We start from the raw sequence: 12,628 nt of genomic DNA on the forward strand, positions 1-12,628 counted from the left end.
AGTAATACATCCACATGGCTCATAACATAAAGTATGTAAAGGGGAATTCGGTGCCGTTCCCCTCCCACCTGCTCCTTTCTGGGTGTCCCTGTTCCAGTCCCCAGTTTTATTTTGCAAACTCAGAGGCTGTGAAGGGCAAAAACAAAACAAAACAAAACAAAAACCAAGATGACTAGATTTACTCTGAATGAACGGGATTTATTCTAAGGTGATTATTTGTCCCCTTCAAAGTCTTCCCATGTTTTCTGAGACTTCAAACAGCAACACTAAACTACTAACTAATCACAGCACAAGAAATTTTGACTTTGAACTTGCTAATGTGCAAAGGAAATGGTTCAGCCATTTCTCTAGAACTTGGTTGATAATAAATTTGGTCCCATTTATCATTTAAAAAATTGTGTTTGGTCTTTTTTTTGCTGTTGCATAAGATAGAAGGAAAAAAGAAAGATGTGTTTTCTACTGCTTTAAGATTTTTATACCTTAGGCCAGAACAAAACACACAAATAAAAACTTTAATAAAATGACCTTAATTTCCCTTCAGCTAATTCAATATTTGTAGTCCTTCTGATTAAGGTTGCTTACCTCTGCATTTATTTATAAAGAGTATGTTAAGCAAATAAACAGTGGTGTAAGGAGGACACAGTCACACAATTAAGATGCGTGTATGGTCACGCATCTGGCACATAGTAGGTGTGCAGCCATTGCTGTATGAAACGTCTAAATTATTAAAGCATGCTTGAAGCACGGCAATAGTAGTCAAATATTTTCCACAAACCTTTAGATTTACAATGCAAATTAAAAATCATTTTTAAAAAGCATTCTCTAAGGACTTTTTTTGCATGACAACTTTGGATTAATCTAAAATATAGCAAGTTATTTTTTAAGAACTGAGGAACACCACTCCCTTCTCCCGGTATCTGACACTGGAAATTTATTGTGCAGGAAGTAGTGATCAAAATCTAACTCAATTCATTTAGGAAAGTAAGGTAATTATAACGATATCCATCCCCCTTAGGAAAGAGTTTAGGCTTTAAGTACACACCACAGGCCACACTCTATGGATCATGACATACAGTCTAGCGTTGGAGGTCGCTGCATTTTTTAATTTATGGGTGAGGTTTTAATTTTTCCTATTCTACTACAATTAATTAGTTAATTAGTGCCATTCATTCATTTACTCAGTCCACAGACATTTGCTACGAGCCCACCAGGACACAAGGCTGTAGATCCACCCCTACCCTCATGGAACACACAATCCCAGCGAAGAGACTTTTCAGTAATCAGCAGGGTAGTGCTTTTATGGCGCTTTACCGCTCCCGTCCCGACTAGGTGCCTGGGTTGACCTCAGGCGGTGGCGGAGCCCGTGCCTGGGGTACGGCTCTCCTTGGCTTGCCCCGGCAGGGCGGGGTCAGCCGAGCAGCCGCCGTCGCTGCCCCCGCGCGCTCCCTCCCGCGCGGCCTTTAATTTCGCAGCTCCGACCACCGGAAATTAGCCGCCGGCCGAGCGGACCCGGCCCAACGCGGGTGAGCGCTACGTGGGGAGGGCGCGCCCGCCAGCCCAGCCGGGCGCCCGCGGGACGCGCCGCTTGCGCCCTCTCGGTCGGGGGCTCGGCGCTCGCCCACCTCTTCCAAATTTAACCATTACCTAAATCCGAAGGGAAATGAGCAAACCTCTGGGATTGGGTGTCAAGGTATTTTCAGCCTTGTTGGGCGTATTTATCCCGAAGTGTTTCCACAACAAGCTATTTCGGGGCCGCGGGGCAGGTTTCGCTCTGCGGACGCCGCGGCCACTCGCCGGGCTCCAGGCCGGCGGCACCGCTGGCGGGTGATTCACGGCCCCGACCCGGGGGCGGCGCAGCCCAAGCAGGCAGCGGGGCTGTGGGGGGGTGTCCCGGACCAGATGGGCGGGGAGGCTTCCTCGGAGCTGGGCGCTCCCACCCCCTGCACTCCAGTCAATCTGTGTCCTGAATCTGTGACTTCTTCTCGCTGCGGAAGTCTCCCAGGAGCCAAGAATAGTTCATTTTCTTTCGAGTCATTTCTAGTGCCTGGGTGTTTGAGCCCTCCGGGTCTCCCCATCTCCCGCCGTTCCGCAGAGAAAAAACGGGGAGGGCCGCAGGGGAGGGCGGCTAGAAAGGCCAGGCCCCCTGTCCGCTTCCTATACCCTTGCGCAAAGGGGGAGCGCGCCCGCCGCCCGACTGGGGCTTGGGGGGGTAGGTCTGACAGGGCTAAGCGAGCTACTCCTTAACGCTCAGGAAGTGAAGCTTGTGGTTTTGGGGGCTGAGCTCGGAAGATTAAAAAAGGAGAGAGAGAGAGAGAGAGAGAGAGAGCAAGAGAGAGAGAGAGAGACAGCGCGGTCTCTCCCGAAAGCAACTCAGTTTGAAAACTCTCGGAGCGCGATACCCGCGCCCTGACCCCGCAGGTAGGTCCGCTGCGCCTCCCTCCCTGGCGGGGGCGGACGCAGGAACTGGCGGGACACCGGCACTGCGGGGGCGACCAGAGGGCGCTGCCGGTTCCCACCCGCTGCCGGCCGCAATTCGGGAGCCAAAAGAGCTCTATCCTCTTGGTCCCCGCGCGATCCGCACGGAGGGGCTGGGGATCTGGTTCAGGGGGCGCACTCCAGGCGGTATGGTGGTTCTGCAGGGGAGCGGGATCCACCGGGAAGGAAACATCTGGTGGGGAGGCGGCGGCATTTGGGCTCAGGAGGCTGCCCGCTCTGCGCCTCCAGCTCCCGCCTTCCCAGGCCCTGACCGTGAAGAGAGGCCCGGCCGGCCCGCGTGCGCCGAGGAGGACGCCCCGCCCCCGGGCGCCAGCTGCTGCGAGAGGTCGCCTTCCCACGCGATCAGCCCTTGGTCCTACCACCCCTCTACCCATTCAACCCTCCCTGGAACGGACAGAGCCAGCCAGGATGAAAAGGAGGCGCAGGGCTGTGGCCTGAGTCGGGAGGTCGCTTCCGTGCCAGTCAGTCCAGACTCAGCTGTGGCGGGGACAACTCACCCCCTGCATTCTCGCCCCCGTCCCGCTCCGCGCCAACGCAGACCCAAACCTCAGCAGGGCCCTCGGGACATTTTCACCCCATTTTCCTTTTCCTCCGAGTTTCATGGCTGTTTAAGAAATTGGTTTTGGATTTGTGGTGTCTAAGTATACAGCCGACGGAGCAGCTCACGCCGGGGCGCAGGGAAAACTGAATCGGCAGTGCTTCGCCCTAGGGCAGCCGAGTACCTCGAGGCCTCCTGAAGCCCCGTCCCTTAGGGGCCGGCCCGGGTACGGGCGGGCAACACCCTTAATCCTAGGGGCCTTCTGGCGTTTAGGACAAGGGAAACGTCCCTTGAGACTCAGCTATATGTCCCAGCGGTCTTTTCTCCCACGCCTGTCCATTCCTCCTCCGGGGAAGGGGACACAGTGGGACGTGGAGCGAGAACTCGTGTTGATTCCGGAGCGCCAACCGGCAGACTTAGACTCTGTCCTGCATCTTGCTCTGGGAACCGCACTGTGCCTGGTCTGGCAGAATAAGTCGCGCGAAGCTCAAAGATGAGGGGTCCTTCCCAGACCCGGGATCCCCAGGGCCCTTGTTTCTGAAATAACCAAGACAACCGAGAGCTGCGGTGCCCGAAGAGCCTGCAGCTCGCACTTGAACCCGTCCCCCATCACCTTCACCCTGAGAGAAAGGCAGATTCGTTTTCCCCAAACCTCCTAGCCCGCCAAGTCCCGCCCCCGGAGCGAGCCCCAGGAAAGGCCGTAGGCTCTGCCCCGCCTCCCCGCCGGGCTCAGGTTTCGACCCCGGGATTAGGTGAACTGATTGGGGGGTTAATGAGAGCGGCGTAGCGGGCAGCTAGCTCCCTCCCAGGCCCGCGCCCCCATCCCGACTCTCTAGCTGCTGCCAGAGCAGCCTGCGCTCTCCCGCGTCCTCTAAACGGTTGGTTCTCTGCGGACTCCAGCACACCGCGCGTTTCACAGCCGTAGCGCGCGAACCCGGCTCGACTTCCCCAGGGCGAGGCTTTTGGTGAGCAGAACGGAAAGTGCTTTTTCCCGGGACTTTGTTTCCGAGGTTAGGTCTCCATGGTCTGGTGTGTTTTGCGCCGATCCCTGCCTGTTCCCTCCGCACCCGCGTCTCCGGGCCAATTTCTTCCCCGCGTGGGGCACAAGTGAGGGGCGATCAAGATCACCAGGAAGCGAGTTCTTCCCGGGGCCTTGATTGGTCCTCTGCCACCTGCTTCCCTACCTTCCTGCCTTCTTTCTCCGGCCTTTGCTTCCCCCAGTCCTTCTGATGCAGTTCCCCCGACCCCGACCCTCAATCAGCCGGAGGCGTCTCTCCCCCGACCCCCTTTCACTACAGTCTGTAGCTGTCTCTTGGAGGGCTTGGTTCTTTGCCTCAACCCGGTCCGCGACCATCGACACATTCCGCCCTCCCCCGCCCTAAACTGATCCGCGCGTCTACGCCTTTCTCCCCAGCCCAAGAGCGGATCCAGACAGGCAGTGTGTGGTCGAGTTGGGGTAACTGGCCCGTTGGGGACTTCGGCTCTCGGAGAGTTTGATTACCAAAACGAGTTTTGCTAGGGAAGGGGAGGGGCCAGGGGGCGTGGGCAGGGCAGAAGGAAGAGGCCTGAGTCTGAGCCCAGGGACGGGTTTTACCGCTGAGCGGCGGCGGCTAGCTCGCGCCACCTGTCCGAGTGCCACCTGGTGAGCGCGGCGCAGCGAGGCCAAGCCCCTCCTCCCACGGGCCTTTCTCCCTCCTCCCTGGCCCGAACTCTGTCTACTCCGCTGCCCAGTCCCGGGTCCCGGTGCGTGCTGACCTGCGTTTCCACCCTGTTCTCCTCTCGCAGGTCTCCGCCTGGCTGGGGCTTACGGTGGGCTGACGGAGGCTCCAGGGACCCTTGGAGCAGAGTGGGGAGCGCGCCCGACCACCATGCCGCGTTCGTTCCTGGTTAAGAGCAAAAAGGCTCACAGTTACCACCAGCCGCGCTCCCCGGGACCCGACTATTCCCTCCGCCTGGAGAACGTACTGGCGCCAGGCGGAGCAGGTGCGGGGCGTGCGCGGGCCGGGCGGGGCCGCTCCCGGGGCCATAGACTCTGTGTCCCGCCACACCATCCCCCAGGAACCGGGAAGGGCGGTCCCGAAGCCCCTTTGCTGCCTTTTTTGTTACCTACCTTTCAGGTTCCTTCCAGGCTTGTCGCCTAGGTGCCAAGGCCTCTCTGCTCCCGCCCCTGGATCCGGGAGGGTTCCGGCCGGGTCTGGGGAGAGCTGAGGGAGCCCAGGTGCCACGGTCTGGGGGGCGCCGCTTCAGAACCATCGGGCCCACCCAGACCCAACCTGAGCCCCTATCCTACCTCCTCTCCGCAGACAGCACCTCGAGCACAGGCGGGGCGAAGGCGGAGCCCCGGGGCCGTTTATCCCCCGAGTCTCAGCTGACCGAAGCCCCCGACAGAGCCTCCACGTCCCCCGGCAGCTGTGAAGGCAGCGTCGGCGATCGGAGCTCGGAGTGTGAGGACTTCTGGAGGCCTCCGTCGCCTTCTGTGTCTCCAGGTAGAGACCCGCTGGGAGCTCTGGGGGCCGGGCGGCAGAGACCCAGCGGTGAGGAATGAACCGGAGCGGCTTTGGGCACAGAAATGCCAAAAGGATGGCGGAGAGTCTTTCCGAGAGGAGGGAGCTTGTTCTTGGGCCCCACGGGGAGGCATCGGCTTCTGTGGGACAGGGGCAGCCTGCTCGCGGGGTCGGCTGCTTGGATCCCAGGCAGTGATGGGATCCCAGAATCCAGACCCCCGAGTCTCAAACGGAGACCTGGGCAGTCTGAGAGAAAAGTGTCGTTGCCTTTAAAAATTAAGCTCGCTCCCGCGGCGTTGGGCCTGGCAGAGCTGGGCGCCAGGCGGGAGGGACCGGTCCGGGACGAAAATCTCGGGCCCCCGCTAGGTCTTCGCAGGCGCGGATTGGGGGCCTATTTCAGTTTTCGTTCTGCCGGGTTGGCCCGGCTTTGGGGACCAGCCCGTTGGTTTCATTTCCAGAGAGCAATCGAGCTTCGCGCAAACCGACTGCACGTTGGGTGGGAGCGAATCTCGGGTTCCGGCGGTGGGGAATGGAGTGCGCTGAACAGCGGGATTCTGCCAAGGGCCGGTTATTTCCAGATTTAATTTACTAGTTTTAAAAGATACCCCCAACCCCGTCCAACACTCAGTGCGTCGACTTGGCTAAAGAGGGTGCGTCTGGGAGCCGGCGACCCGAGGGTCCTTCTTGGCTGTGCAGGACACCGCCGCGCAAGGACTGGGCACCGCCGGAATCTCCGACGGAAACTCGAAATGCAGCTTCTCATTGAAGCGGCTAGCCTGGACTGGAGTCTGCGGTGTGTGTGAACAGATTTGTAAATCCGTATGCATTTAGGGAAAAGTATATATTGGTATTTGGTTTTAGCAAAATTCGCATGGGTCGGGTGCAGAAGGCCGCGAATTCGGAAAGCTGTTTGTCTGGCAGGTGGTGACTAAACCTTAAATTGTAAATCATTCCTCTAAGAAATTCGTGGGATTTTTTTTTCCTCTGTCAAATTATGACAGGACTGGGAATAGGGAGTATTTAGCAAGCCCGAGCTCCCTTCCCACTGGCCCTGGCTACCTGCATTGGGTATTTAATAACTTTGAGAAATGTTAACGCCTTCCCGTTTTTTGTTTTTTCCCAGACAGATATGTCTCGGATAGGCCGGGCCGCATTTTATTGGTCCTCTCTGCCTCCCTCCTTCCCGATTCCGGGAAAGAAAAAGGACGGAATAGAAACACGTAGGGGCTGGGAGAGCGCCGGAGCTGGGCCCTCTGCCCACAAGCTCGGTCCAGGGCCGGAACGGCCGCCGCTTTCTCTTCCCGCGCAACTCCGCTCTGCTCGGAGCATTTTTGAAGCGTGGCGCGTCTTTCTCTATGGGGCCGCCAGATGTGCTGGTCCAGCCAGAAAAGACTCTCTTAACGCCGTGCGCTTCCGCTGACCTGGCACAGAATTTACCTCTCTCCTCACCCGATGTCATTTTAAGTTTCTGTGTGCTGCCTTGTCGCCTCCAGTGGTCCTCGAGGCCCCAGGGACCCGGCCGGCGTTTGAGCCTGGGGGCTTCCCTGGCACGCAGCGAGAGGCCTGGCGCACCGAGTGCTGCACAAGGGCTGGGTGCCTGGCACTTCGCAGACACACCGACTAGCCGACACCGCCGGGTCTCAGGCCTGACCTAACCGGACGCCCTCTTGTGCCTCCACAGCCTCGGAGAAGTCGGTGTGCCCCTCGCTGGACGAAGTTCAGCCCTTCCCCCTGCCCTTCAAGCCGTACTCGTGGAGCGGTCTGGCGGGTTCCGACCTGCGGCACCTGGTGCAGAGCTACAGGCCGTGCGCGGCCCTGGAGCGCGGCGCCGGCCTGGGCCTCTTCTGTGAGCGCACCCCGGAGCCAGGCCACCCCGCGGCGCTGTACGGCCGGGAGCGGGCTGCTGGCGGCGCGGGGGCCGGGGCGCCCGGGGGAGGCAGCGCAGGAGGCGGAGCTGCCGGCGGCGCGGGCCTGGGGCTCTACCGCGACTTTGGGCCCGCGGCGGCAGGACTGTATGAGAGGCCGGCGACCGGCGGGCTGTACCCGGAGAGCGGCCACGGGCTGCACGGCGACAAGGGCACCGGCGTCAAGGTGGAGTCGGAGCTGCTGTGCACCCGCCTGCTAATGGGCGGCGGCGCCTACAAGTGCATCAAGTGCAGCAAGGTGAGGCTCCCTCGCGCCTGGCTTTAGTGGCCCCGCGCCCCCGCCCCCGGCCCGCGCCCAGCCAGCGTCCGCGCCCCTCGGCCCCTCTCAGCGGCCCTCTCCCCGGCCCCACCCGCCTCAGGTGTTCTCCACACCGCACGGGCTCGAGGTGCACGTGCGCAGGTCCCACAGCGGCACGAGACCCTTTGCGTGCGAGATATGCGGCAAGACCTTCGGGCACGCGGTGAGCCTGGAGCAGCACAAAGCCGTGCACTCGCAGGTAAGCGCGGGACGCACGGCCGCGCGCCGCCCTGCTCAGGTTTTCGCGTTCCGGCATCTTCTGCTTCTTTGTGCAGCACCGACCGCTCTCCGCCTGGCACCTTTCTCCTTGGACTTGCCCCGACTGCCCCCAGTCTCCTCTGCCACGTCCCCTTGCTCAGACGTAGGCGTGCAGGGAAAGGTGCGTGGTTGCCGGCTCAGGGCTCGAGGCAGCCCTGGAGTTCGGTGTCACATCATTGTGAGACCCCAGAATGTGATCCCCATCATTAATTTGGGTTTGAGAAAGGCTTGTATGCACTCTTGCAGCGGATATGTCAGATTCATTAGCTCTGTTTCTTGGCCTCTTTCTTTTCACCAAATGGCTGTCACTTAATCTGCATTGACCCCTCCTTACTGAAGAAGAGGAATCTCAGCTCATTTAGAGCATCCAGTATTTGTCCCGCTGTTCTTTCAGTTATTCACTTATAAATATTTGTTGCTCAACTTCCAGGTACATGAGAATCCAGTAACACACCAGGTCCCTGACAGGATACCCTCACAGAGATTACAGTTTAGCTGAGAGATAGAGGCTACGTAGATAAGCAAATAAGTTCACAAGTAACTATGACAGAAGAATGCTTACTTAGAGAGACCTATTTACTAAAAAAGAGTATTCTCCCGTCTCCTTCAACATCCACACTGCCTGGGGGGAGGGGAGAGGAGCCTCTCAAGTGACTGAGGTCTAAACCTCCTGTGGAGGAGGGTGGAGAAGTGTTTGTAAATTGGTGTCAAAAAAGCAGGGTGGGGATGCGTTTTGGCCAAGGGGTGTGGAAGTTTGTGGCTGAAAAGTGTTTGGGTTGAAAAAGTGTTAAAGGGGTAGAGGATATGGGTGGGAAGGGTGGAGGTTGGAAATAAATGGGAGGAGAGAGGATAATGGGGCAGGCTATGGGGAAGGGGAGTCTGAAGGAAGGGAGAGCCCTAGCTTTGGGGATTTTAGTGTCAGGTTGGTGGTGAGGAGAATGGCAGCCTAGACCATTGCAATAGTAATGCCACCTCTTTCTCTCCACAGGAACGGAGCTTTGACTGTAAGATCTGTGGCAAGAGCTTCAAGAGGTCATCTACACTGTCCACACACCTGCTCATCCACTCAGACACCCGGCCCTACCCCTGTCAGTACTGTGGCAAGAGGTTCCACCAGAAATCAGACATGAAGAAACACACCTTCATCCACACTGGTGAGCTGAAGGCCCTTGGCTTGTAGGAAACACCTGTTGAGGGGTGGAAAGGGAGGTGGAGGTCATTGTTTTTCTCCCTGAGGCCAACATAATTCACCTTCTTTGTGATATTCTTGCCCCAGAATGAGTGGTGGAAATGGCCTTCCAGATGGAGTTAATCACTGCATGTGCGTTAAAAAAAAAAAAAAAAAAAAAAAAACACACAAGAGGCACAGATTCTCTTAGGTTCATTTACATACGTGGTTCTCCCCAGAGAGGCTTTGATTTGGGGTTATATCTGAAGAACCACTCAGCAGGTCAGCTGCAAGTTTTCTATCCTTGCAAAGAATATTTTCCTCTAGTTTAGCAGCTGCTCCAACTGCTGCCTGCTCTAGGTGAAATATGAAGCTCCAGGGTCCTCTCAGAGTGCTGCCCTAAATGTTTACCTAGAGATTGAGACTTTCTCTAGGGCTACCACCCAGCCTTTTGGGGGAGGGTCTTATGTGTGACCTCTTGGCTGCATTTTTAGGAGTCTGACAGCTTATTCTGACTGAGCAAGGGAAAAAATGGTAACTATTACTAGGCTTTTTCTGCTAAGTGCTTTTAAAATGCATTATCTCATTTTATGCTCACAACAACTCAGGGAGGTAAAGACTACCCCTTATCCCCATTTTAGAGATGAGGAAAGTGAGGCACCTGCCCAGGGTCATATTGCTAGCAAGTGGCAAAGCCAGGACTTGAATTCAGGTCTGTCTGCTCTCAAATGTCTATCCTGTTGACCACTGTTTATTATATTCTATTTTCAAAGCCAAAGGGATTGGTGGATATAGAAAGCTTCTATTCACTTATTGCCCTTTTTAAAATATCAGCAAGTTTGTCATAACAATGGTAAGTCTTCACCCATTATGATGCTTTATAATGTACAAAGTGCTTTCAAATCTATCTCTTCATTTGATTCTTACTGCCGTCCCATATAGTAGAAGGAGCTGCTCTTACCATCCTGAAACTCGGAGAGATGGAATGATTTACCAAAGGTCAGACTGAGAGTAAATCATAGGGCTGTGGAATGCTCTGGCTTCCAATCCTGAACTCTTTCTCTAATATTTTGATTGTGTGTAGGTGGCAGGTTTAATGCCAGGAGTACTCTCTTTAATAGTCAACAAGACATTTACGCGAGATCCAGAATTTTATTTTATTTTAGAAGATGAATACTGACTTAAAACAAATTGCAGTGTGTTCCAAACAATCATTGTTGATGTTTACATATATGCTTGGGCAGTGTAGATGCCCCCATCAGAAAACCTAGAAAAATATCCTACTTTAATCATGCTCTCTTGTGTGAAATTTCCATGCAACTCGCTCCTTTTGAGTAAAGGTATTCAAGACGCTCACCAAAATGCAACTAGGATCTTGACTGAATGAAACATTAAGCCCTTATCAAACATTTACATTATAGCTAGAATTCGTTTCTCAGATTTGTTTGACCCTAAGGGATAGGATAAGTTTTGATGATTGGTTCCTTATCAAGGAAATCTGAAGCACAAAGATAGAAAGGGGTACAGCAAGAGGAACAGAGGCTTCCTCAAGAACAGACTTCATCTATTTTGCATTTTTTCCAAGGCCAAACTCTGACTATAACACCATGCTGAGGCTATTTGGAAAATCATGCTACTTTCCCAAATGTTAAACAGCATATGAATTGGGGGGAAAACAAACCCTTTTCTGTTACTTATTTAAAGGTATTTTATTTTATTTATTTATTTTTGGCTGCATTGGGTCTTCGTTGCTGTGGATGGGCTTTCTCTAGTTGCGGCGAGAGGGGGCTGCTCTTCGTAGCGTTGCGTGGGCTTCCCATTGCGGTGGCTTCTCTTGTTGCGGAGCATGGGCTCTAGGAGCCCGGGCTTCAGGAGTTGTGGCTCGCGGGCTCTGGAACGCAGGCTCAGTAGTTGTGGCGCACGGGCTTAGTTGCTCCACGGCATGTGGGATCTTCCTGGACCAGGGCTCGAAGCCGTGTCCCCTGCATTGTCAGGCGGATTCTTAACCACTGCGCCACCAGGGAAGCCTATCTGCTATTTATTAATCTATGGTGAAGAGTTGCTGGTATATAAAGAATCCTGTGATTAACCTCGTAAAAAGAAAGTAAAATCAAGATAGAAAAGGATCAGCTGCCTTAAGAAATACTTTGTGACCCAGATGTGGATTTTTTTAAAATAAGCCTTCTAGAAATGCCCATGCTTTCAAATGCATCCTGTTGTCCTCCAAGAGCAAGAAAGAAGACAGGCTCACTGGTCCATACAAACCAACACCCACTTGGAAACTCAGATTTGAAAACTTCCTCTCAATTAGAACAGAGTCACATGGTTTGAAAGACAGCACCCCGGCCCCTTGCGCTGAACATCTGCTGTGGGAGCTCTCTACTTCTAAAGCCAAGGGAGTCCTCCCAGGGCGGATTCAGCTGCGTGTCTGGGGAGGGCACGTGGCCTTTGCTCTGTTTCCGTTTAGCAGGAAACGGTTTGAGGCCTCTGGCTGGGAACCCCCACCCGGAGAGTCTCCCTTTCACCTGGTGCACCCCTGGCTTCCCGGGACTTGCACTGCCACACACGGCACCCTCCAAGCTGCTCAGAGGCCCTAGACTGTGGTGCAGCCAGCCGCTGCCAAGAGCTTGCGGGTCACAGTGAGTCCCCTCTAACTCTATCATAGACTCATGCTTCCTCCCCTCCCCCTTCCATCTCTGTAGGTGAGAAGCCCCACAAGTGCCAGGTGTGTGGCAAGGCATTCAGCCAGAGCTCCAACCTCATCACCCACAGCCGCAAGCACACAGGTTTCAAGCCCTTCGGCTGCGACCTGTGTGGAAAGGGCTTCCAGAGGAAGGTGGACCTCAGGCGGCACCGGGAGACGCAGCATGGGCTCAAGTGAGCGCCTTGGCCGGCTGCAGGCGCAGTTACGCAGGCAACACTACGGAGGGCAGCCTCCCCACTTGCCACCAGCTACTTCTGCAGATCCCACCAGGGTGATCCCCCTTCCCTTTTTCCCTGGAGCCGCCAGAGGGGATAAGTTACCTTTTGAAATTTCAGCCTGGAGTGGGAACCAAATGACTGCCTGGGTATGGGACTCACCCAATAGGCTCTTCTCTACATCTGAAGACTCCAAGTGGAGCGGCAATCAGATAAAATATCGGGCCTCACAGTCCTTCCTATTCCCAGCCCTGTTCCACAGATAGGAAGGTCCTTCAGGTTTCTTCCCTCCTCCTCCTGACCTACCCCAGATACTTGTGTGGAATAGGAGGAATCATCATTTACAAGGTAAACATATCAATGTTTTTATCTGGAATGAAGAATGAGTGTTATTTTATTGTTTTCCTTCTGGGGAGTTTTTTGACCCCTTTTTTGTTGGATGCTGCCTATAAAGGTTGGAGGAATCGTTTCTTCCACTTGGAGACTGGTTCAGAAACTGATCTGGGAAAGGAATTTCATACT

General features: G+C 55.0%; 1 protein-coding gene across 2 annotated transcripts; it reads left to right on the plus strand.

Annotated features, from left to right (window-relative positions):
* Positions 1 to 4,902: 4,902 nt before the first annotated feature.
* On the plus strand, positions 4,903 to 12,068 carry GFI1 (growth factor independent 1 transcriptional repressor; the record flags this gene model as incomplete). 2 transcript variants are annotated; one of them, XM_081224451.1, is made up of 6 exons in its annotated part: positions 4,903 to 5,026; positions 5,338 to 5,520; positions 7,220 to 7,701; positions 7,823 to 7,960; positions 9,008 to 9,173; positions 11,890 to 12,068. In XM_081224451.1, 6 exons carry the CDS (start codon positions 4,903 to 4,905, stop codon positions 12,066 to 12,068), a joined length of 1,272 nt encoding a protein of 423 aa, XP_081080577.1. The 2 variants fall into 2 exon arrangements, with proteins under 2 accessions (XP_081080577.1, XP_081080578.1); XM_081224452.1 differs by having other exon boundaries at positions 4,903 to 5,017.
* Between the last annotated feature and the right edge of the window lie 560 nt (positions 12,069 to 12,628).

Source organism: Mesoplodon bidens (genome assembly GCF_964165515.1).
Source record: "Mesoplodon bidens genome assembly, chromosome: 2".
Lineage (NCBI taxonomy): Eukaryota > Metazoa > Chordata > Mammalia > Artiodactyla > Ziphiidae > Mesoplodon > Mesoplodon bidens.